Consider the following 26596-nt stretch of genomic DNA (forward strand, 5'->3'; position numbering starts at 1 on the left):
TCTCAAGGCCTGTCATGCAGCAGAGGTGTTGGAGGAAAGGATGGTTGAAATATGGCCTGTCTGAGGTCAATGGGGTCTGGGGTTTGCTTTGTTCAGATTGGGGATTGGGTCTAGACAGTGTCACAGGGGAGGGTGCGGTTTATGAAGGGAGGGGGAGGCCTCTCTATTAAAGGCAAAGGCTTGAGGTAGGCTACATAGAAGACTGACAGCAGTCAGTTACATTTGCGTAGGAGACTACAGAATTAAGGATGCCTGAGCCAGCCAAAAGAGCAGGTAGGTTCATAATGATTAAATTCAGCTGATTTTAAAGCAGTTGTAACATTTTCCCTACAATACCAAATGCATTATTAACACAGTGTTGATGTTAGAACTCCCCAGTTATTTAGTACTGTAACCCCACTTACCTTTAGAGTTTTAATATGATGTTGTAGACACATAAATGTATCTGTCCACGCTTTTGTGTCATTTTGTTTTTAAGAGTAAAAATTGTCAAACACTGCAAACAACCATCTGTGAGAGAAATATATTCACATCTGGGCCACAGCTCTTTCAAGCCTATGGAACGTTCAGTGCCAAGAAGCATAAGCTTAACAACAACAACTTACATCCTGTATCTGCACAGTATTATGTATCTAAAATAATTGACTGTCTCTTGTGTTGTGTATGTCATGTGTTATATCAAGTCACGTGACCAAGTTATTTTGACAGCCATGAAGAGCAGCATCTACTTTTCATTGGAACAGAAAGATTTAGAAACTGTTGAGAGCTGTACGAAGTAATATATTGGGTGAAGGGTCAGTACTGCCTGTTTTCCTACCCAAATATGGCATAATATAACCAAAACACCCTAATTTTTGGGTGACGGGTAAATTGGGTGACAGGTCAATACTGCCTGTTTTCCTACCTAAATGTGGCATAAAATCACCAAAACACCCTCATTTCAATAATTGCCGTAACATCTGTAAATTTACAAGAGGGAATCATGAAATGTTAAGCGACACGTGTAAGCAACATGTAATAACTTGACATCTGTTGTTATGATGTTTACTATGGTGGGTTTTGCAACCCACCATAGTTCCACTTTGGAAAGTTTACATCTTTATAAGCTTCCTGGCTTAGTTAGTCATCCCAAGTATCCCAGTAATACAGTAGTGTAGGCTAGAGAATACATCACAGTCGAAATCATTGTTTTGGTATGACAACATTTCAATATGTATGGTGATTTCCATTGTTATTAAGTAGCCTGTTTGACCTTTTTCACTATTTGATTGTCGAACTACAGTATAGCCATGTAGTTCATAGAGGATCTAACTCTCGGGACAGCTAGAGAACACATGTTTAGTAAGAGTAATGGGGGGACAAGATTGGCACTGCTATGCTCCCGACATCATTGCATTCACAAGTAAGCATCACTCATGGTGTACCACTGATCTAAAAATTCCTGACAGGATTCCTATTTGACAAATGACTTTCCACAGTTATTTTCTCTCAATGAGAATGCATTGCCTCTGTTTAGTGAGAAGCTTTACATATCAGATGACAGAATGCAGCCCAACCAGTCAACTTGTGTGTGTGCTAAGTGCTTTAGCGTTGGGGATTTGCTGAACAACTAACACAGATTATGAAAACACTGTATGGTTTCACCACCTATACTCACTTTATTTATGAACTTTTACAAAAGGATTTAGTGGCTTTAGAGTAGGCTAAATGTATTGAATCAAATATAGAATATTGATTAAAACAAAAAGCAGAACAATCCTAAATGAATATATATTGAATAGGTATACATGAATTAAAATAACATGTATTAGATACAAATATTTTATTTGGAAAATATAGATTTTAAATCGTAACCTTCACAGACAGGCTTTATAAAGACAAGAATGCAAAGATTATTCTACAACGTAGTATAAATAGTGTCTGGCCAGAGATGCTGGACTGGGTTTAAGTTTATATGAGGCCATTGGGCCTCACACATCCCCAAGCACTCAATGTTACAGCTGATATGAAGCGGTGCACTTGTGGGAGTTGATGACTGTTGCAGTTCAAATGAGAACAGATCCAAAGGAGAGGGGATACATGTTTGAATGACTGTGAGGAGAACATGATGAGAGCGGTCACAACAATGGAAAATCTCAGGCTGCAGGCATATCATTCCTTCTGGTTCCAGAGTCTCAAAAATAGAGCCTAACTAATCCCTCTACTATGATACCTGGGAGACCGTTGCAGGCTGCAGGGCTCATTTATTAGTACAGTATGGCACATATGTATTCTATATTTAAACTCATAAGGTCATCTTGCATCATGTGGAATTTATTTGCTTCATGTGAACTCATATAGTGCAGGAGCTGCAGTGTGTATAACTCTTTCAACTCCTGCTTAAAGGGCTTTACCCTGCCGGAAACAGGATGCTTAACAAATTAGCTGTAGATGAGAGAATTAATCCAGATAAAAGCTCTCTCATCTGTAGTTATAAGGATGTATATGTGAGCAACTAAATTACTGTTTATGTAAGAATGTCATACTTTGTGCCATTTTGTTCAAATTATTGAAAGGAAGAAAATGCAGGAATTCAACAGGAGAACTATTTGCAACTTTGATATTTTAGATATGTCAATAAAGCAAATAGTGCTTAATCCAGCAGGATTGCAGTTTACATGATCAGACAGGAGTTAAGTGAATTTATTGTCGGGTAAAGCTCCAAGACAGAATGCCAAACACCTGTATAAACAGTCAAGAAAAACTCTTGGAATTCCATTAATAAGATCTAGTTTGGGTCTTGGAAATTGGGCATTGAACAAGTTGTTCATCTTTGAATAAGTTGTTCCTCTTTCTCTCATCCTTAATCTAAAAAAAAACTCAACTTCTTTTTCTGTACATGTCTTCTATGCAAAAGAGATCATTGCAAACTAAAACTAAGATGAATCTGTACAAAAAATAAATAAATATACAATTAAATTTGATGTGTTTCTACATTTCACTTGTCATATAACCAGTAAGTTTACAGCTAGCTGGCACTTTTTGTAGCTGGTGAGTTAATCAGCAAATCTACTACATTATCATTGGTGTCCTGTTTTGCCCAAACATAACAAGCTGTACTCAGAGCCATTGAGAGGTAGAGTTACAACACTCCGGTAGACTTTGGTTGTAAAAGGAGAATATACATATAATATTCAATCTTCAATAACTGAATATCATTAAAACAAACCAACAACTAATTTGTCATTTGTTTTGATGTGCTCACTGATAACAAGAAAAAAAAGAAGAACGTGCAATATGCTTGCCATGGGGTGGCCTATATTTCCAAACACGACTGTGTAGCAGCGTTGAACCCTCTTAATGGGTGTTTATGCAGCACGCTCTCTACATGAACCTTCCTTGTGATCATGTCACGCCAAGATCAAAGAGTGTTGTAAACCTCTCTTTCAATGGGACTGACTGTACCTCCTTGGCAAAAAAATAAGACAAACCAAATACACATTTTAAAGGATTTATTTGAATTTTCAACAATCCCTCTCAATAGTCTCAGCATTTGCCAAGAAACCAAAGACTCAGGAGGCAGAAGAGGGGTGCAATGTGGTCTTTGAGGTAGAAACAGAGAAACCGGACGCAAAAGTGAAATGGCAGTGCAATGCAAAGGATATTGCCAGTGGCGACAAGTATGTGATCACGGCAGATGGAAACAAGCACTCTCTCGCCATACAAGCGGTCACTACAGAAGACGCCAATAGCTATGCTGTGATTGCTGGGGGTTCAAAGGTCAAGTTTGACCTGAAGGTCATATCAAAGGAAGGTGGGAGGCTTTGATTTTACAGATGTATGTTTGAGGCCTCCACTCACTCACCTGTGTGGTATGCAGTCAAAACAAAAGAGCACAAAACAGCATCGAGCACTCAATAAAAAGAACCTTTGTGTGAATACAGTATGTACACGGTCTATGAACTCTGCACTGTCTTGGTCAGCATCTAACACAGAGGCCTAAAAGCACAACAAACCTCAAGTTGTTTTGTGTGATTCACGTGTTTTGTAAGCACTTTGCATTTGCTCCGCTGTAGATGGACAGTCACTTTCACAATCACGTTTTGTTGAACACTTATTTGTTAAAAAGAAACCGTGGGAACAATGCATGCAATAATTGTGAAATTATGTTACACAAACTATGAGCCAAGTACGTGGGTCATAGGGTGACACTTGTCTCTACTCCTTCACTGTGAATGATGTAGTTATGCGTTTAGATTTGATAAGGCGGAACTAAATCTGCAAGCAAAGAGAGGCAGTGACTCTGCTGTTGGTCTTGGTGGGTCCACAAGTGATAAATGGCTGCCTGTGTGGCCACCGCGGCTCATATCATAACCACCCTTGCTCTTCGGCAAGGTGACCTTAGCCCCTACACAGCAACAGATTATTTCCTCATGAGTAACCACCACTTGACTGCAGGGCTCAGAATAGGCATAAGAAGCAGCTGATAACACACTGCACATGGAAACTTGTTCGGCCATTTAAAGATGATAAAACAGAAATGTTTGGGTGATAACAGTTGGTGGCATGCCAAAGAATATTTGAGCTCTGACACAACAATTTGGACAAGAATTACTGCATTCAAATACTGTAGATCAAATCACTCAAACAAGCGTGTAGTTGACTGAACGGCACAGGATTTTTATTGTAGTTAAATCAATATATATATATTTTTTATAACGGTATGGTATAGAAAATTTTGCCATTCTATGCCTCTTATTTGTGCCTGTTTGTCTCCATGTTGCTTGGTATACAGTAGCCCTTAAGAAAGTGGACAAAGCCCCACCAGCTAAAGTTGATGGAGCAGACCAAAGCCCAGCATCAGGGGAGACTCCTGCCCCAGCCGCAGCAGAACCCATAACCACAGCAGGGGAGTCTCCTGCCCCAGCTGCAGGAGAAGGAGGAGAGACCCCTGCCCCAGCTGCAGGAGAAGGAGGAGAGACCCCTGCCCCAGCTGCAGGAGAAGGAGGAGAGACCCCTGCCCCAGCTGCAGCAGCTGAACCCATACCCAGCCCTGCTCCAGGCAGTGAAGGTCCTCCATCTGATGGTAAGTCACATAATATAATGTAAGCCCAAGCCTAGTGGAATTAGTTAATTCATTCATTAATTAATTCATTCATGCATGTGCATCTCAAAGCAATGACCTTGGAATGACGGTGTTCCACTTGACAATGCAGTTAAATAGAATTATTCCCTCACCTGTGAATAAGGTGTTTGTTCTCTTAGCATAGCTGTAGGCCAGTCTGTCGGTCGATCTGTCCAAAACCTTGGTGCCAAACAAGATATCTCAAAAACTCCTGGCTGAATTGCTATGGAATTTGCTGTGCACATTCGTGGTCCTCTGAGGATGAACCCTATTGATCTTGGTGACCGGGTAGGTCAGTCGGTAGAGCTCTGCACTTTGAACCACAAGGTCATGGGTTCGATGCCGGGCACCGGCAACTCAGTGTATGAGCAGTACAACTTGGGCGCGGCAAGTCGTGCGGTAAGTACTGGGACCTGATGGTAGGTGTGGAGCTCCATCTCAGCAAGCCATCTCCCAAGAGTCTAGCACATTGTAACGTTCTCGGCTGATATACCAACAATAAGCCTCTCCGGCCTACTTACTTACAGTGGTCTTTCTTCTAAATAACTCAGATTGATTGCAGATTGCAGGATGAAGCTTAACAATTAAGTGAACTGTTCCTCTAGTGTAGTGCCACCCTTAGGCTAATATCAGTAAGTAGCCTGCCTACATTTTCTTATAAAATTAGTAAGAATGTGGTGAATCCATAGCCTCCAGGCGTGTGTGTGTGTGTCCGTGTGTGTGTCCGTGTGTGCAGGGTGCTTTTGTTTCCCCCGTCTCCTGACATCATTATATCATATTATTAATGCTGCTCCCATAGATGGTGGAATGTCATTTTCCTCAGGAGTTTGCGTCTCCTCCAACTTGCTAAATCCGTCGGTTAAGAACAGCACGCTAGTTGAAGGCACAGCTGAAAAAAGCACACCCTCTTGTGTAATATTGCTTAATAAGTGAGTGTTTCAGCAGCGAAAAAACACAGATAGGGCCTTAGATGGGCAATATTAGCCTGGTAAACCCTCCCTCCGGAAATCTCATTTCTATTTGATTCCAGGAGTGAGTCTGGCCTGATCGCCTATTCTGCAATATTTGCTGTGGGCTGGAGTTGGGCGGGAGTAATACCGTTGACTGACAACCCCTTCAGCCAATGATCGTTTTTCCCCTTCAGCCAATCAGCAGTTCACCAGTCTAATGTGACGCAACGGGACTTTTGAGACGGCCATGCCCAAAATGGGTTGCCTTATTCGGATACATGGGTGTCACTGCCCGCCCCTACCGGTTCTCTAAATTTTTTTTAAAAAATAGTGTCACGATGTGAGACAAGTGTTTGGACCCAGGCGCAGAACCAGGCAGGCAGGCAGGCAGATTGATGTTCAATGATGATTTATTAACAAACTCTCAATATAAGTTGTCAATACAGCAGGACATACAGGGCAGGACACAACATGACAACAACTATAATCTGACAAGGGAACACTGAACACAGGGAGGTTTAAATAGACACAGACTAACAAGACACAGGTGAAACATAACTACAATCAACACAGGGATTGGCTGGGAGACTAACAGGACACAGGTGGAGAACAAGTAATCACAGGGAGGAGAGACAAGACAGGAAACACTAACTAGGCTAAACAGGAAACACTAGGACATTACTACATAATAAAAGTACAAGACAGATCCTGACAGTACCCCCCCTCAAGGGATGGATTCCAGACATCCAAAAAAAAACATTGTCAAAACACCAAACAAGGTGGGTGGAGGGGAGTCGGAAAGGAGGGACACAGAACTTAACATTGGACTGGTAGGAAAAGTTCGGACAAAACACTGGACTGGCTTTGGGCAGGACAAAGAAAGCACTGATTGGCTTGGGGCAGGGCAAGACAAGGAATCACACAGAAAAGCAGGTAGGAAGACACACAGAAAAGCACACAGACATACAGACAGGCACAAACTGAGACAAACCAAGAGACAAACAAACTAACTGACAGACAGCCAAACAGGCGGACAAACAGGCAGTCTGACATAACAGGGGGGTAAACAGGTTAGAGGACTGGGGAGTAGACAAACGCACAAGAAGACCGGCATACATGCTAGCAGACATACAGACAGAGAGACAGGCAGACATACAGATCGGAAGACCAGTCAACGGGTTGGTTTGTGGTCCAACCGAACCTCTGGGGCATGGAGCTCCAGAGCCGAGCAGAGGGGGCTGGGGAGAGGTAACAGTCTGTGGAAACTGAGGCCCTGAGACCCGGGGAACAAAAGGGTTGATGGGCGGTGAGACTGGGGCGAAGACTGACCTCTGGAGTGCCGGTGGAAGTTCATAATGTTCAGATTGGTCAGGTTTGTCAGCTGAGAAAGCTGACAGGGGTTCAGGTGGAGCAGAAGGCGGCAGCGGTGCCTCAGTGGCACTGAGCTGCTGTAGCGGAGCCTCTGTAGTGCTGAGCTGCGGCGGCGGAGCCTTAGTGGCGGCACGCTGCGGCGGCGCCTCTATGGTGCTGAGCTTCGACGGCGGAGCCTTAGTGGCGGCGAGCTGCTGCGACGTGGCCTCTGTGGCGCTGAGCTGCGGCGGCGTGGCCTCTGTGGCGCAGAGCTGCGACGGCAAAGCCTCTGCGGTGCTGAGCTGCGGCGGCGGGACCTCTGCGGCGCTGAGCTGCGGCGGCGGGACCTCTGCGGCGCTGAGCTGCGGCGGCGAAGCCTCTGCGGCGCTGAGCTGTGGCGGCGAAGCCTCTGCGGCGGCGAAGCCTCTGCGGCGGCGAAGCCTCTGCGGCGGCGAAGCCTCTGCGGCGCTGAGCTGCGGCGGCGAAGCCTCTGCGGCGCTGAGCTGCGGCGGCGAAGCCTCTGCTACGCTGAGCTGCAGCGGCGAAGCCTCTGTGACGCTGCTGGGCGGCGGCTGAGCCTCTGTGACGCTGCTGGGCGGCGGCTGAGCCTCTCTGGCGCTGGGCAGTAGCAGCGTCTCGTCATCGCTGGGCGGGGGTGACTCGGTATCGCTGGGCAATTGGGTGCGCCGGTGGCGACGGGAGCGGCGGCGACCAGACCTCTTACGAGGCTTCAACTGGGCACTGGCAGAATTGGAAACACGGCCCAGGACGATGTTCTGGTCACCTACCCCACTTGGACCTCCCAGAGCCAGGCTGGTGCCTAGGTATGGGTCATCATCTGAATCTGGGTCAGAATAAACAGGGACTTTGACCCTGCTCTGGATATAGCTCATCAAGTCCATGGGCTGGATCTTCTGTGGGGCAGAAATGGGGCTGGCAGGTTGCAGGTTCAGGGCCCCGATCCTGACAGGAGGAGCAGGCTGGGAAGCAGGGGAGACAGAGCTGGACTGGAGATAGGCCTTTAGCCTTTCCTGGACAATGTTCAAATGAGGAACAAAATGGCTGACCCAAGGTCTCTGGCTGAACCATTGCTTCTGATCCGAAATGCTCCGTTCCATTTCAGCATGCTGGTTGGAAGGAGAAGTAATGAGGCAGGCCACCACACGGTCAAACTCCTCCACTCTTTGCTGAAAAAGTCTCTGTTCTGCTGGGTCCATTTGGTCAGATTATACTGTCACGATGTGAGACAAGTGTTTGGACCCAGGCGCAGAACCAGGCAGGCAGGCAGGCAGATTGATGTTCAATGATGATTTATTAACAAACTCTCAATATAAGTTGTCAATACAGCAGGACATACAGGGCAGGACACAACATGACAACAACTATAATCTGACAAGGGAACACTGAACACAGGGAGGTTTAAATAGACACAGACTAACAAGACACAGGTGAAACATAACTACAATCAACACAGGGATTGGCTGGGAGACTAACAGGACACAGGTGGAGAACAAGTAATCACAGGGAGGAGAGACAAGACAGGAAACACTAACTAGGCTAAACAGGAAACACTAGGACATTACTACATAATAAAAGTACAAGACAGATCCTGACAAATAGGCTCTTTCATGATTAATTGACCACATATATGAAGTTAAACAACTAAATTCTATCCAAACGATATCTTATAAGTAAATTCCGTGCCTCAAAATAGAAGTTAGAGAGCTTTTTGAAGTAAAAAAATCACACCCTGTGTGAAGTGGGCGGTGTCTTCCTAGCTAACCACAATACTGAATGGAGTCAACCAATATATATGCTTTGATCTGAAAGAGCCACTTAGTGTCAGCATGTGTCTTGCTAGCTAATCACAATACTGAATGGAGTCGATCAATCATGTACAAAAGATAAATACATTTATCTTTTGTAAAACACACTTTATGATGGACAAAACCATAACTTAAAAAAAACAATAATTTGGTTTTTTTTAAGTTATGGTTTCTTATATAGGGCTATGCACATGTGTCATGTGACACTGGCCAATCACAGTCCTGAATAGATTGTGATTGGCCAATCACAGCGCAGGATAATTGTACAAATTTCCAAACCTCACTTTTAGGGCCGGTTTCACTGCCCAAGATATTTGTACATTTTTCCAAATCTCACTTATAGGGGCGGTTTCACCGCCCAAAAAATTGCGGAGAATATAGCGGACAGAAAAGATGGTTCTTTTCTTTTGCATCCATGTTTTGTACATCTAATAATCGAACCAACTCCCCAACTGTGAGGCAGTTGGGGAGGGTGGAATGGGTGGCTGAATTGATGGAGAAGTAGAGTTGTGTGTCATCGGCATAGCAGTGAAACTGGAGGCGATGGTGGAGGGGGGATTTGTCCCAGGAGTAGAATGTAGAGGATAAAGAGGAGGGGACCAAAGCCCCTGTCAGCGTGTGTGACTAGGGCAGTGGATGATTTGCAGTTGTATGAGACATATTATTTCAACAAGGAAAGAGTTATGCCAAGAGAGGGTTCCAGGGGGTCCCCAAATAAGTTTAACCGCATTAACCCCGTACATAAGCTATTTGAAAATAACTGATCTACAAGCTCACATCGTGTCACAATGAGAGCTTGTAGATCAGTTCTTTTTTTTTTAATCTTGGGGCTAAGTGTCTTGTTCAGGGACACTTCCACATGCGAGCCGGTGACCTTTACCAGATGACCTCTCGCTATGGCCGCTCAAAAAAGCGTGCTGGATGAGGGCAGGTTAGAGAAGTGTCTTCTGCTGAACCAAGTGCCTGTCAGCGTCTGTCAATCACAGGGCCCTGAACGCAGATGCTGATTGGCTCTTCCACTATTTGGTTTCTGAAAAACGCCCACCCAGCACTTGGGGGCCAGACCGGTCTGCAGAATGTGAATTCACGCGACCGGGATGGTATACCAGGCTGATCAGTGTCCATGGTGAGGGCGGGATGTTGACGTATACGTTTTGAATCTCCACTCCATTTTGATTGGGCAAGTGGAAATCAGCCTTGAGAGGTTACCATTTCCATGACATCACCTGAGGGTCAGACTCACTTATCCAATGCAAAGGAAACCTTACTTTGTAAAGTCCAGTAAATAGCCCAAGCCTGGGTAGTCCAACTGGCACAACGAGGGGTGCGGTGGGTTGGGAGTGGTGTGGCTACCAACATCAGCGATAGGGGGTTCCAATGTCAGCTATGGCCAGTCCTTCACAGAAAAAAGGCTATCTAAAGTTTCACTCTCTCTCTGTGCTGGACCTGGCATCCATCTCTGCCACTCTCTGTGTCTGTCCCTCTCGCAGCACTGGTGTTTCTCGATGCTTCGATTATTAAATTGAAAATACAAATTATTGAATACCAGCTATCAGCTGCTCTTAATACTGACCCACAAAGTCCAACATACTCTATTACATCCACATTACAGTAGGCTTACCATAAAGGGATAATTCCTTTTAACAGGACGTTCATGAAAGTCCTTGCGGGCTTGTTTCCAATGAGGGCCTGTGAGCAATTAGGGGTTAAGAGTCTTGCTCAGGGACAAATTTCATTTCATCGACACATATGCTGGCGTGGCCTGGAATCGTACCTTGGGCAATCAGGGCCTCTGGCTCCCTAGGCGGGCTCACTAACCACTCAGATATGGCCGCCCCAGCTGGGGCCACCATAGCAATGATTTTGGTAAATATTATTTCTCCTAATCTTTAACATCAAAGTCAAAATGAAATCAGATGTTGTTTCTGCTTTGTGTTTTCCTGGCAATCATCCAGCTGAATTGAAATTATTATTAGGAGATTATTTTCGAGAACTGATCTGTACACAGATGCAGAGTTGTTTAGCCAACAATTAGACTACTTTAATACTTTTATGTAAATCTGTTTGTGGCAGTATTATTTACTTACCTGGTGATACAGTATGTAATTCCTATTACATTACACTACTTAACTATGCCAAACAGTCGAACATGGGCAAGGATATCATATCATAAGAATATCATGTTCACACCATGCTGTTTGACTTACTGCATTTCATTTATGGAAAGTTAAAGCATGTTCCTGTCATTTACTCAAAAGTGAGCACATCACAAAATGTTTTACTTCCAACTACAATATTAGTAGTCATGAACCGTGGCCTGAGACAGGCTGAAACTATAAGCACGTGAAAATGACCTGAGCTATCTAGCCAGTTAGCTAGCTTATCTGTCCCAAACTTGATTATTAGGATCTACATCATCTTTTCTATTTAGGGGATCAAAAAAAGGACATCTATAATTAGGCATGCCTTTTCATCATTATATAGCCAATATTTAAGGTTTCAATATCTTAAAATATTTAAATGCCACAAACATTGTGTTGCCTGTACCTGAATGAGTGAGTGACACATAAACCTAGCTTGATTCTTGATACTCTTGAAGGTACATAAATAGTATCTATCTCTATGACTATGGAGTTCCTGTGAGAGATAAATAGCTCGTTGTGATGCCACCCACCACTGACCAAATGCCTCAAGAGAGCCTGTGAGCCTGTAGAGGGTGCTGATACCCCATGTAACTAAACAAGACCAGGAGACCTGGTTCTGCCAGACCCCTAGTGGTTGAAATCTGAATGGCTGGGTAGGAAAAGAGGGACAGACCGACCGACCGACAGACCGACCGACAAAGCCTCCTGTAGGCCGACCCCCTGGGTCTGGCAAACACTGTACAACGCAGTACAAGTATTGACCTTATTCTTGGCCCCTCTACAGGGCGGCGCCATTGAGTTTTTCTCTTTTAACATTGATGAGTGTTTCCAGCTCGGATTTGAAAATTGTAATTCTCAATATCTCTTAGCTGCTACACTGTGGTTTTCTGGTTGGATACTGTAGGCTGGCTCATCTTGACAGAATGACGATAACCCAAATGCTTTCTAACATGGATTTTGATTTGGAATGTCATGTCATCCTGTTACATCCATTCTGTTGCACTTTCAGATGGACAGCCTCCAGACACTAGACAGGACCTGACTGGTCTCTTCACTGAGAGACCCCAGAGTGCAGAAGTCGCTGTTGGTAAGTGGCAGATCCAAAATGCACAAACTAATAATCATCTCTTAAATAAGGCCATGTCTCTTTTGCCTCTAATTAAAAGCTAATTGGACAAAATGACATGTATTTGTAAATAATTAAAACAATTTAGTAAATAAACCAAGTAAAAAATAAATACTGTAGGTGTCGTGGGGACCCTGATAGCCAAAGACAAAATGCCCTGATCAGTGAGTCCCTGGTTTGATTCCCAGCTGGACAGACCATCTGACACACAGCATACAGTATATCCTTTATTATAGAGGGTGGATGGACCGTGGACCGCAGTCACAAACGTAACATCTAGACCTGCGAGGCACACCGTTGCTCCGATCCGTATCAAACTTGGCACAAACACTGTTCAGGGGTCTGTCATCAGAATAGTCATACCAGGGGCCATGTTATAGGCCCCCGGGGGCCACAGGCACACCGTTGCTCCAATCCACACCAAATTTGGCAGAAACACTGTTCAGGGGTCTGCCATCAGAATAGTCATAGGGGCCACATGTGGTACCCAGGGGCCATGTTATCTAAATCTAGTATCAAATAAAGGCTTAAACATCAGGCATTAGACTAATGCCAGACATCAGATCATGAAAAAAAAAAATATATATCTTCAAAATAATGTATATATACTGGAAATATTTCTAATCATATTGTGTAATTAAGATACTGTATGTTCAAATGCTACCCATTTGTGGTAAAAGATATCCTTTATTTTTCTGTGCAGGTGAAAATATTACATTTGTGGCTAAGGTGAATGCTGCATCACTATTGAAGAAACCCACCTGCAAGTGGTTCAAGGGGAAATGGATGGACCTAGCCAGCAAAACTGGGAAACATCTGCAGATCAAGGAACAATACGACCGCAACAATAAGGTAATTTTATGTAATAGAAAGTCCCACCATGATGCTGAAAATGTATGTGACTTCCTTTGCCGCTAATCAGTCCAGTCATCGCGCACACACACACACACACACACACACACACACACACACACACACACACACACACACACACACACACACACACACACACACACACACACACACACACACACACACACACACACACACACACACACACACACAGGGGAGAAAACAATCTCTGTATCCGGCCTTCAGCTTGGCGGAGATAACTACAGTAGTGTATGCAAATTTCATCAGCCTGTGTGTTGACCAGGAACCAGAAAGAGAGCATACATACATTATCATTACCCATTTTAAAATCACTGCACTACCTACCTAGATCAGTTCGTTTTCGAAATTATTTTAGGATTATTTTATTGATTGTATTTGTATATATAATGATCTCACACCCAACTACATACAGCATCTGACGTGGTATTAAGACCTTCAGGTCCTCAAGTAGTTGGCTCCTGGTCATTCCAAGGGTCCATTCTAAGACCCATGGCCCAAGCCTGTGGAACGGCTTGCCAGAAGTGACGTGAGACCACGCGAGGGTGGCAAAGAGTGTAGACATTTTCAAAAGATTTTTAACACAGCTTTTCTTGTGTTTATTTGAAATGTAATTATTTTTTATTTTATCGTTAGTTTTGTTGTCTCCGCCAGGCCGAAGGCCGGTGGCAGAGATATGTTTTGCACCCCGTCCGTCCTAATCTCCGGCACTGTTGGCCCGATGGCACTGTGCACACACACTCCCTGGATACCAGTAGTTTGTATTGTATTTATTCATTGTCATGTTTTGGCTCATGTTCTTTTTTACCTCCTGCTTTTATGTTCAGCACTTGGAGTTGCATCGGATGTATGACTTGTGCTATATCGACTCTGTCGGGTGGAAACCTCATACATCAAAAACTGTTTCGGATTCAAATTCCAAAAATGCAAAAGTAGCAGATCTACAAGCTCTGCGCCGCGTTTCATTCTTGTAGATCTGTTACTTTTGATGTTTTAATTGTGTGACGCTGTAGTATAAAAGTAGGGCGTTAATTTACGGAAAAACACCAAGAGTTTGAATATAGAGATAAGAGCACAGGGCACCAACCTTGGGGGGGGCATCAACCTTGGGGGGGGCATCCTTGGGGGGGGCACCAAACGGCGGGGAGAAAGTGAAAGAAGGCTGGACTATCGCCGAAAAGCACTGAAATTTAGAAGCAGCGGCTGCTGAAGGACCGCTAAAACGGTGAAACGTGCCGGTGAAGCGTCAATTTCCCCCAACAAAGCGGTCCCGGGGGGCACCGAAATGGGTCGTAGCACCTGGCGCCACGAAGAGGTAATCCGGCCCTGGATAAGAGGTTTATGCCCGACAGCAACGATATAAATAAAGTTTAATTTATTGATGTAATTACTATGTATTTTGCAGTCCTACACCTTTGAGATGCAGGTCATTGCAACCAAGGCAAATTTTGCTGGAGCATTCCGGTGTGAGGTGACCTCTAGGGACAAGTTTGACAGCTGCAGCTTTGACTTGACTGTACATGGTAGGTACTACTGTCTGTATGCCTACAGTATCATGACATCTTTCTGTTAGTCAGTTGATATTTAGAATGGAATTTTGTATTTTGGATGAATTTTGAAAAAATAAGCACAAACAATGGCTTATGATGGATCCCTAAATATATTTGGCTGAGGACCCCATCTGAAAATATTTTGTGCCAGGGACCCCAATACCAGATGTTTATTGTACATTTTTCAAAAAAATATATATATTTTTCATTATTTCACGATTTTTTAAAAATAGCAGATCTAGCAGATCGCAACACACTGTGAGCTTGCAGAATGTATATAGGGTTAAAGTGGTTAAACTGAATTTGATGCTACTGTACATTAAGTCATTTTTCTGGGGACCTCCTGGAACCACCTCAAGGACCCCTGGGGGTCCCCAGACACCACTGGCTTATGGTGTTCACACGTTTTGTTCAATAAGGTCATTTCACTTTCTTAGGGTTATGTTAAGCACCTTATTTTCTACATAAATTGAAACAGCCTGAAATCTGGTGAGTTTACATGCAAAACTGAGATTGTTTGATGCTATTATTTGATCTTTTTTTTCCAAAAAAATTATCCTACGATTTTGTAACACACTTTTTTTTCACCCGGTGCCAATTTTCTAAGTGATCCTGGGCACTACACTCCCCCCACCAGCCTAGGGAGCCCAGGGCCGAGCTCATGCCTCCTTCAATGCATGAGAGCCAACTGACCTTCTTGTCACCTGACAGGGGGGAGTTTCCCTGGTTGGACGTAGCGCGTGGAAGGAACACGTTATTCCAACCAGTTCCTTTCCCCTCCATCAGGCGCCCCGGCTGACCAGGGGGAGGCAGTATAGTGACCAGGATTACTACATGTTTTTGTGAGGGTATTAACTACCCTAGGAGACACGGGGAGAACATGCAAACTCCACACAGAGTAGGCCCTTTCGCCAACCCCACCTGGGTATGGGCGCTGGTGACGCGGAGGAGAAAACATTATTTGATCATAATGACTTGCATCAACAGTACTTTGTTATGTCTTGCATTATGTTTCAGATGTTCCGAAGGATGTAGATGGATTTGACATAAGATCAGCGTTTAGGCGCACGTAAGTAATTTTTTATTTAATGTATAGCCTAACCCTAACCGTGGCAAAATAAAACATAATAAAACCCTAACTGGTCACACTTTGTATAAACTTAGTATCCAGTTAGTGTCCATGTGTCCACATAATATGCTAACAATGTACTCAATATAAAAACAAGAACTAAACTATGAATTAATGGTTTAATTGTTCTACTCATGCCTTTAATATTCCACATTTTATCACAGACATGACGGTGGATCTAAATTTGACCTTTTCATAATGGTGGCTGAGCTATCCTGTTTAGTTAATATGTTGTCAAACGTAATTGACTTCTCACCTTTTTAATTAATAATTTGCACTGCAGTTAAACAGGGTTGATATGATTTCATCTCTTTGATTTGGTTACGAACCAGGCCACTGCATTTCGCACCACCTCATTTCGGAGATGTATTTATTTAATAGACAAAAACACGACTCAGCAACCCTCTTAACACTGTTTAGGAATGTGGAGTCTTTTGGTTTTATAGCAATGCACTGTTCCTTCAAACTTTTTGGTAAATGGTTTGAGACATGAACTCTTCAAATTACTTAAAGAACAGATTTACACTTCTTGTAGATTAAATAATATTGACACATATGATATTGAATCATTGATGTTATCGGTAAAAGTAATTTGAACTTAGTAGTAATTTGTTTTTACAACTAACTACTGTAAATAACAATTGTTTAAACTATGTACATTAAATAACAGTTACGTATGGCAGTAAAGCACAATTACTTCCTCCAACTCAACCCTAGCTTATACAAGTGCTGTATATTAAAACCTCTAAATGCTATTTGCCTGATCCTCAGGTAATTTGTATGAAAATTCGGAATATAAACTGATGCTCTCTTCCTCGAAGCTGAATTCTGATTCTTGTGTACCGGTAACCACTTTTGTAAAAAGTATTCCACTGGCTCCTGTCATTCAGAACAATATTTTGGATCTGATATATTTACCTTCAGTCAATGCACAAATATTCAGCAGCAGAATATTGATGAAAAAGTCGAAATACTTTAGCGGTGGGGCAAATAAATATCTGAACAAACTTGATCATATGTTAATTCTAAATTGGTTCTATAGTGTTAACAAGTATTAAATGTGTTGTTACTTTGTATTTATTTGTTGATCAGGACAAAGCGCAATTATTAAGGAAGTAAGATATTAAATAATACTTATCAACAGTAATTAACTGTATCGTGGTGCTACCATGTTGGACATGTAAAGATAGAGAATAACTGTGGACATGCAAACTCATTAGGGGTGGTGAAGCTGCTAAGAAGAAAAGTGGATCATCAACAAGGTAGTAGGGGCGTTTGTTGCAACAGCGGAGGCTCATATTCAAACTATGAGATATGATTGTGAATGTGAAGAGAACAAAGACCGAAGCCTTATCTCTCCTATGGCTTGTTTGTTCTTTTCTTTTGGGCCAACATAACTCATATAGTTTGGATAATGTTGTCTCCACCTGCTGAGGTTTGAGAGAGTGATCCACGGTAGAGATCAAGAGAGGATACCAAAATACAGTAACATTTTAAAATCTGCTTGCATATAGCTCACTAGCTTAGCTTCCATTGTGTTACTTTTTGACACAGGCCTTTCCAGACATTTTAGTTGAGATTGTACAAGTACCGATCTGGTTTAAGGTCACCTATCACCTCTCCCTGATATACAACTGGATCCCTGTCAAAACAGCAAAGCCAGCTGCACAAACAACTACCCAGCAGAGTGAGTGAGTTTGATTATATTGAAAGTGCCTCATGTGCTAAGACACATAGGCATAGCCTGCTGACAAGGCTTCCACGCAGAGGAAGTGAAGCCATGGTGCACTGTAACTTTGCCTCTCACAGTCTAATCCTGATTGCCTGCAAGATCAGAGGCAGGAGATAAACACATAACCAAACCTATATCCTTGCCTTTATCTTTCATCCAATTGGAGCAGACATTCCACACAGGGATTTGGACCAGGTGCAGTCATTAACCTTGAATGCATTGTTTTGTTCACGTTTGGAGGATTGCTGCTGGGTTTACTTTCTTCTGCTCATTGACTGTGGAACAGGGAAACCAACTATCTCTCCAAACTGATACTGTATGTGCACTTGAATGAACACTGGTAAACAGAATTAAGAATGCATAGTTCTGTTTACCTGTACTGTATGTCACTGTTTCTCAACGTCTGGTCCGGGGACCCACCGGGGGTCCAAAAGGACCCTTAAAGCCTACAGTATGTCTGTAACACTGATATGCTGATATTGTGATGTTGGTGGCTGATGTTTCTACAGTAGCATAGATGCTGACGGAGGGGATCTGGACTTCAGTGCCTTGTTAAAGAAGAGGTGAGTACGTAGCTAGAAAATAGCCTACAAAGCACTCAGCTAGCTTTTAGTTTTGATGACATAACAGAAATACTTTCCACTGTTATAAATGATTTAAAAAAAATGCAATGTCTAAAATGTTGTTGTACTCTTATTCATTAAAATGTGTCTCTCCTTTCTCTCCTAATTCTTCTTCAGAGAGTAAGCAACTTTGGTTTGCACTGACAGATTGGATTGATTGTTTTGTTGTACTAAACCAGAGTAACCATATGTTTTAGAGCATGCAAACACATTTCCCCTGCCTTCACTGCCAGTGGGGAATCAATTATTGCTTTGCAGCGTAGACAAATATCTCTTTGATTTGCATCTGCAAATTCAGCCACAAAACACCCTTTCCCAATTTGAGGTTTTGGAACACTACTCACAGCCAGTAACAGCACAAATCCCAACTAAATGTGAATCCTGTTATAGACCAAATCAAAACCTTAGGTTTAAGGAACTTATCACAACTCCTGAAATTTGCTTAACAGTGGGCAAATTGTCGAAACATGTTCTTTTTTAAAGGAATTGGGAAACATTATTTGTGTTCTAGTAGATCCAATGTAATTATCATTTAGTCACAATCTCTTGTTAACACTTTTAATTTGTTAAATAATGTATAAAACCCGATATCCAACTGCACTAGTTGTATGCAACATACATACAGTAGTTTTTCTCTCATATCTTGATGTAAATGTTTTCTATGGCACTTGTCATTCTCATTCACAATATTTAAACTGCATGCAATGCAAAGTCACAATCCTATCTCATCTAAAATCCATAGTATGTAGCCTACCCTGAAAATATCTGCTAAGATATCCAATCCCACAATAGCATAATATTAACATGGTTAATGCTTGTCTCACATTTTAGACCTGTGGGCCTATTGTTTGTGCCAAGATTGCCTTTTTAACCATGAAATATTACATTTAAAATATCTAGGTTTCTGCTGCTGACTTGGTGTGCTGTGCAGCCAAACATCCCAAAATGTGGTTTTGTGATGTTTAGAGTTTTGTATGTGTTAATCCGTCTGGTTTGTTTTACCATGCTTCATTGCTTGCCGCTTGGGTTCTGCTTCTGAATGAGCAGCAGTTTTACTCGGTAAGAAACTGCTGACATTATTGTTATGCTGTCTAGTTGACATGCTCAAAAAAAATCTTTGTTTATCATGTGCACTTCCTTGAGTGAAACGCAAAACTATTTTGTTGGCATGGCAGCTATTTCATTAAATAGGAACATTAATTGCATAATGATGTTCTCTGCTAGCATTGTAACTGATTTATGCCTCTGGGCTGCTTTATCTGCAGAAAATCTGAAGTGAGCACCGAACCGGGTGTGGATGTGTGGACGATTCTCACCAAGGCCCCAGCTTCACAATATGAGAAGATTGCCTTCCAGTATGGCATCACAGACCTACGAGGAATGCTCAAGAGACTGAAGAAGATGAAGGAAGAGTCAAAGAAAAGCGCAGGTTGGGGCTGTATTTCTCTTGGGCCAAGCTTTACCTGCTTGGGCAATAATAATAATAATAATAATGATGATGATGATTAGGTACTATTGTGCCATCACCACCCAAGCCCAATCTGTAGGCTCTGCTTCCCCTGTGGGTTCTGTTCTCCCCTCCTGCCGGGGTGGGGGCTCCTGTTTGTGTTATCTGACTTGAACTGTTGATTATTGTACATTCTGTCCACGACATAGCTTTCGGCAAGAAGATGGATCCTGCTTACCAAGTGCAGAAGGGGCATCAAATCAAACTCGCCGTCGAGGTGGCCGATCCGAATGCTGACGTAAAATGGACGAAGAATGGAGTGGAGATTAAGCCAACTGGGAGGTTGGGATTGGGGAGAGGGGGCTTCTTTGCACTTCATCTCCATCCATTATGAATACAGACTATTTAGGACTCCATTATGCTAATGGTATCTTTTCACTTCTTTCCCCCTCTTTGCTGTACTCTCCTACTCTTCTATCCTCCATCCTCACCTATACCCACACCATGCAATGTGGATGGACTCACCTGTCATTTCATTACATTACTAGCAAGTAAGTGTCCTAGTGAGAAGTAACAAGAAGAACGTGGTTTAAGCTCAGTTCGAAACAACCATCTCTCCCTAATACATCTTCTTCCTCTTCATTCCAATTTCCCCAATCCTGCATGTCTGAAAACAACCTTTTTCAACCTCTCAGAGAATTGTGATTTTTGTACTTCATTCTGCAAGTTTCCTTTTCATTTTCCAGGTATATTTTTGAGAGTGATGGCAACATGCGCTACCTCACCATTAACCACTGCTCCCTGGCGGATGATGCTTGCTATGCCTGTGTGATTGGAGAGGAGAAGACCACCACTGAGCTCTTAGTCATGGGTATGTGTTCAAATCACTTTCAACCCTTGCATCCCTATTTTGGGCAGATCATTGTAGGCACAACACACATTCATCTAACTATAAATACACAATCTCTGCATACATGCGTGCATGTCCACATGTCTGTGTGTCCCTCGTCGCATATCTCGAGAACTGCGGCTTCAACTCACCGTTTGTGTGTGTGTGTGTGTGTGTGTGTGTGTGTGTGTGTGTGTGTGTGTGTGTGTGTGTGTGTGTGTGTGTGTGTGTGTGTGTGTGTGTGTGTGTGTGTGTGTGTGTGTGTGTGTGTGTGTGTGCGTGCGTGCGTGCGTGCGTGCGTGCGTGCGTGCGTGCGTGCGTGCGTGCGTGCGTGCGTGCGTGCGTGCGTGCGTCTGTGACAATGTCAGACATACACTGAAGCATAAAATTCCTTTCTTAATGCTGTATGTTTTCTCTAGAACCACCTGTGCAGATCCTGAAGAATCTAGAGGATCAGCAGGCCATGAAGGGAGAGCGAGTGGAGTTGGAGTGTGAGGTGTCAGATGAAGGAGCCACTGTCAAGTGGTGAGACATTCAACTTGCAAATACTGTAACAAATCAAGTTCTTGCTATTAGTAAATCATTAGTCAACTTTATTTATATAGTGCCAAATCACAAGTTGTCTCAATACAATCTACAAAGACCATTCTCTACAAAGAGCCAACAATTCTCCCTTGAGCAAGCACTTAATGATGTCGTGAGGGAAATCCTAGAGTAGAACTTGGCTCTGGGTCGGCCGCCATCTGCTTCAAAAGTAAACCTCAATCACTGTAGAATGACATACAGTTAAAATTCTGCCATTTATTCAATACTCCTGGAGATCCGTAAAGTTCCTACCCCACAGGAGACTGCAGGGTTTGAATGGCTGGGTGCTCCAAAGAACACGGCATGTTTTTGAGTAGGAAGCTGAAAGGGGAGAGAGATCTCTGTCACTGCACTAGTGATTGATTGGGAGGGATAGCGTCCACATGCATAATGTCCACCTGGTGAAACTCCTCACTGTAAAAAGAAAATCAGTGGATGGCGTCCTCGTGTGTAACGGAGGAGGCACATATGTCTACACTCTCCCCAAGACCAACAGGTAGGGGTCAGCAGTGACAGGGACTACTACGGGGGAATTAGGAATTGGCAAAATGACTAAATTGGGAGAAGAAAAGAAAAGGGAATACTCCATATCTCCATTTATTTATTCTACACACAAAAAACACCAAATATATGCTTGTCCATTAGTACTGTATCGCGTTTCGCTCAAAGAGGTATGGCTCATATTGTTCCTCACAGGTCTCTTGCTCGACCAGTTGAATGTCTTCACCGCCCCCTGTCATTGCATCGGTGTACTTTTCTTTACTTTTTCCCACCTGTATAGGCCTGTACTTTACTTTTCTGCATACTGTAGTCTGTTGTTTGCATTACTAATTCATCAATATATGTCAAAGGTGCCTGAGTGGGTCAAGTCTCTGCAGTACAATACAGACAAGATGGACAACTGGCTTGTGTATTTGTATGCACTTAATACAATAAATGATGTATTCCTTTAAGAGCACTGACAGGAAAGATCACACAGCGTCCTTGAACCATTTCATCCCTGCATCCAAAGTGACAGATATATATCAGTAGCTAATCGGTCAGTTTAGAATTCTGATGCTCATATTATGAACTCCTGTGCAGGGAAAAGGATGGTGTGGAGCTGACAAGAGATGAGGCCCTAAAGTACCGCTTCAAGAAAGATGGTAACAAACATATATTGATCATTAATGAGGTCTCAAAGGAAGACTGTGGAAACTACAAGGTCATAACCAGTGGGGGTGAATCAATGGCCGAAGTCATGGTGCATGGTAAGTAGTGTTGGCAAGGAAACAACATATTGTTATCCAACCACCTCAAAAGCACATCATGTGTATCCAAAGAACACAGTCAGGTGGTTTAGGACTGGGCATGAAACACAATTGTGTACACAGAGAAGAAGCTAAACGTTCTATTGTAAACACACATCCACATACCCTATCAATAGTCACATGGCCGTGTCCCTTCTGGCATGCTTCTTTGCTGCCTAACCTTGGAATAAGCTGGCTCGTACATTGACCCACACCATTCTGCCAAGGCTGCTGCAAGTCCAAATGCCATCTAAAGTTAGCAGACAAGGCCCATATTTTATCTCAAGGGCACCATGGTCTGGACAAATGACCCTGTTCCTGTGGTCTCCCTCTCCCCTTCTGTCCCAAGTATTGTGTTGTAGGGCTGGTGGTTTAGCGTTGCTTGTACTTATATTAATGAGCTGGTAAATTGTGGAATACTGAACATGATAAAGTGCTCTACAGTATACTGATGGTCATTTTGAATATTTGTCCTTATTCTGAAGTAGAGCCACATGACAGTAAGGGAAATGCTTTTTGCAATCATTCATGCATGAGAATGCAAACTTTCAGATCTGATACTTTCACATTTGTTTTAGATCAAACTGAACATAGGTATTCTTTATTGATAGATAGTAGAGTTTCCATCAACCTGGAGATCAGATTGTTATAACCTTGTTTTGTAGATAATTGTAAAATGTTTTTTTTTTAATCATTGATAGATACAATGAAACACTGTGTCATTCAAATCCACAACAGGTGTTAAATGTATCATGTCATTATGTTTAGAAACACTTCAATTCCAATCCACAGGTGATCGTTTAGGAATGTTGGATGGGAACGGTTCAAACTCATCCCTACATGGACGTAGGAAAAATATATAAATGTCTAAGAAACTATCTACTTTCACCTTCATTGTGACTACCAAGTAACCATGTCATCTTAGGATCATTAGCTTATAGAGTTGAGTAGGCTATACTGTCACAAAATCGACCATGCAAATTGTGGGCAGCTTCATGCATTGATCTTTCATATTTTCATTTAGAAACAGCCACTTCACTGTGGCTATATACAGTATATGCATGCATCCATGCATAATATACAGTATATATTTGTGTGGTGTGTGTGTGTATTTCCCAGGGCTTGTTGTGTGTAGTTCAGCATTTTAAACCTGATCCTATCCCTGCTCTCAGTCCAGTTAAGTTTATCTGGACTCTTAATCAGACACAGCGGCTGCCAAGAATTACCAGCTGTCAATACTGCAGCGGAGATCAACACCTCATCTACAGTCAAACTCCCATTATAGTGCCATTCTCAGCTCATTTGTCCTCCATGGGTGCCAGCTAACATCAAGCTCCTGTAACCTTTGTTAGGAGTGTGGTACGGTAGTTAGTTACCTTTAGATACCGTAGTTCATTTGTCCTCACGGAGGAAATTATTAGGTGCTTACATCATGCATACCACAAACACATAAGACTATATACAATGATAATAATAGTAATTTAAAAAAAATACAGTATTACATGAACACAATGGGTTCATGGGTCACACAACAGAGTCATGAATTGACTCTACACACCATAGACAGGAGTTTTGTAACTGTAAGAGGAGGTTACTTACAGTACCTTAACTTTCTAGATATCTATTTCTTTCCCATGCATTAATAGACCCTATTGGCTTACAGATAATAGTGTTGATATCCTCTGGCTTCCTCTTCAGCCATACAGTTAACTGCTTCCCTCATATCTGTTGCTAAGATACAATACAGCAAATGATGTAGTCAAGATAATGAACCCCTCCTGCTCTGATATAGCAATATTATTTCCATACAAAAGTGTATTTTGTTTTGTCTTCAGATACCACTTGCTGTGCAGTATGCACAAGCCCTCATCATGCAGTATAGTATAGTATAGTGAAAGCATCATTTTCACCATCTCATACTGTGAAACGTTGTTTTCCAGAGAAGGAACTTGAGATCTACCAGAGCATTGCTGACCTCACAGTGAAGGCAAAGGATGAGGCTGTGTTCAAATGTGAGGTTTCTGATGAGAACTGCAAGGGTAAATGGTACAAGAATGGAGTGGAAGTGCAGCCTGACGCCAGGACCCATATCACTCACATTGGCAGGTGAGTGTGACATGGTGCATGTGTTTTTTGGGTGTTTTTTTAACCTCCATTTGGCTGATTCATGTTTTCACGAGTTGAACACAGCCAGTGACAGAACTGACTAACCTTTTCAAAATATCTGGGACCTCAGGAACCATAAATTGACCATTGATGACGTCAAACCAGAGGATGAGGCGGACTATACCTTTATACCAGAGGGCTATGCTTTCAATCTCTCTGCCAAACTTAGTTTCGTGGGTAATGCTGATTCTTAAATACTGCACAAATAAATACATCATTCAGATCACATGGCCATTTTGACTGGATGAAGTTCTCACCATCAGTATCTTTCTTTTCTTTTTTAAGAGGTGAAGATTGACTTTGTGCCTCGCCAAGGTATACAACTCTAACTTCCATGTCTTATTTTGTTGTATCTTGTACAAGGACTATAGCAAGTGAAATGTATATTCTATATTAATTTCAACAATTTGTCTCGTGGTCAAAGATCCTCCCAAGATCCACATTGACTGCACGGGACAGACTCCTGACTCCACCATTTTTGTGGTCGCTGGCAACAAACTACGTTTGGACGTCCCTATCACTGGAGACCCTGCCCCTACTGTGATTTGGACCAAAGGAGAGAAGGTAAAACAAAACAAAACAAGGCACGAAGGCAAGTGTTTATTCATATATAACCACAGGCCCATTGTCATTACTCTTACATCTGTCTAGCTAGAATCGTGTGGCATTGTGAGTAAGCACATTCTCTTTCACAAGCAAACAAACAAAAAAAGTTGTCTTTTGAAATGTCATGCTATGCATTGGGAAACATTCGTTCAAGCAGAGTAGAACACAACCAGGTCTACTAAAACTATTCTAATGTAATAGTTACAACGCTGAAATTAACTAGTGACATACAGAGAGCTGTGTGTGGTCACTGATGTATAACTAATGCTATCATTTTCCCCTGCTGATAACATTGGCCTTTTTGGCAATGGTGAGAAGGTCCATTGACTTGTTCTCACCCATCGGAACAGGTAGGATGCCACTAACATCATACAGATCTCAGATGGCTGCTAGTCTAGAGCACTGAGGAGGTACAAATGGCTCTGTGACCCAAAAATGGGTCCTCCTGACCCCATTTTTAAGGGTTGCAAATTAATATCCTTAATAAAATTCGAGAAAAAAAAAATTACAAAAAAACAAAACAAAAAATCTGAACTTTAAAAAGACTTTTTCCTAAACAATTTCATAAAAAAATAAAAAAAATACATTTTGCAACAACAGATCACAATGTGTTGCAATGTGTTGTGAGCTTGCAGATCAACTATTTCTACTATTAAATGGGGCTTAAGTGATTACTTCATAATGTATATACCTTTGGCTTTGGGTCCCGGGGAGGCACCAAAGTGTCCCCTGCAATAGGGAAGGAGGAGGGGAGGACACATAACCGCCCGGCTTTCTTCTTTTACTGATTTGCTCTGCTCACATGTAGGGAGTGGCGAAAGGACAGACAGCCTTTTCTTGGAACCTGAAGGATGGGGAAGTGAGTGTAGACCTGAGCAAGGCTCAACAACATGGCCTGCTTGTGCATGTCACATGTACATCTACATCTTCCACACTGCCTCTCTGTAGCATCTGGATGCCTGGAATGCACCGAGTCCATTATCTTTGGATTGATTATATTATCTTTGCATTGATTCAGTCTTTTGCCTCCATCTCACTCTGTCTGTACCCCTTTTTCTCTCACAAAGTCATTCACACAATCCTTCTGCAACCATCTGTCCATGTGTTTATTTATCTTCATTCATTATCCTTCATCTTTTATCAGGGGAGGCAGAATGTTGCATGTCACCAGCAGCCTGCAACGATACAG

The 26596-nt window shown here is 42.6% G+C and overlaps 1 protein-coding gene across 1 annotated transcript in view; it reads left to right on the top strand.

Annotated features, from left to right (window-relative positions):
- Positions 1-248: 248 nt before the first annotated feature.
- The window catches only part of mybpc3 (myosin binding protein C3), a gene marked incomplete at its 5' end in the record, with an annotated part of 47223 nt that continues 20875 nt past the window's right edge, over positions 249-26596 (top strand). Inside the window, 20 exons of the mRNA XM_080432552.1 lie at positions 249-273; positions 3524-3793; positions 4775-5065; positions 7436-7698; positions 8293-8344; positions 12384-12461; positions 13204-13352; positions 14797-14914; positions 15959-16010; positions 18312-18365; positions 18543-18545; positions 19691-19854; positions 20082-20214; positions 20619-20743; positions 21181-21286; positions 22430-22596; positions 24576-24741; positions 24872-24978; positions 25087-25116; positions 25226-25365. Coding sequence (XP_080288678.1) covers positions 249-273; positions 3524-3793; positions 4775-5065; positions 7436-7698; positions 8293-8344; positions 12384-12461; positions 13204-13352; positions 14797-14914; positions 15959-16010; positions 18312-18365; positions 18543-18545; positions 19691-19854; positions 20082-20214; positions 20619-20743; positions 21181-21286; positions 22430-22596; positions 24576-24741; positions 24872-24978; positions 25087-25116; positions 25226-25365 — 2493 coding nt within the window. The remainder of the gene's footprint in view (positions 274-3523; positions 3794-4774; positions 5066-7435; positions 7699-8292; positions 8345-12383; positions 12462-13203; positions 13353-14796; positions 14915-15958; positions 16011-18311; positions 18366-18542; positions 18546-19690; positions 19855-20081; positions 20215-20618; positions 20744-21180; positions 21287-22429; positions 22597-24575; positions 24742-24871; positions 24979-25086; positions 25117-25225; positions 25366-26596) is intronic.

The sequence above is a fragment of the Gymnoscopelus braueri genome (genome assembly GCF_963280865.1).
Source record: "Gymnoscopelus braueri genome assembly, chromosome: 1".
Classification (NCBI taxonomy): Eukaryota; Metazoa; Chordata; class Actinopteri; order Myctophiformes; family Myctophidae; genus Gymnoscopelus; species Gymnoscopelus braueri.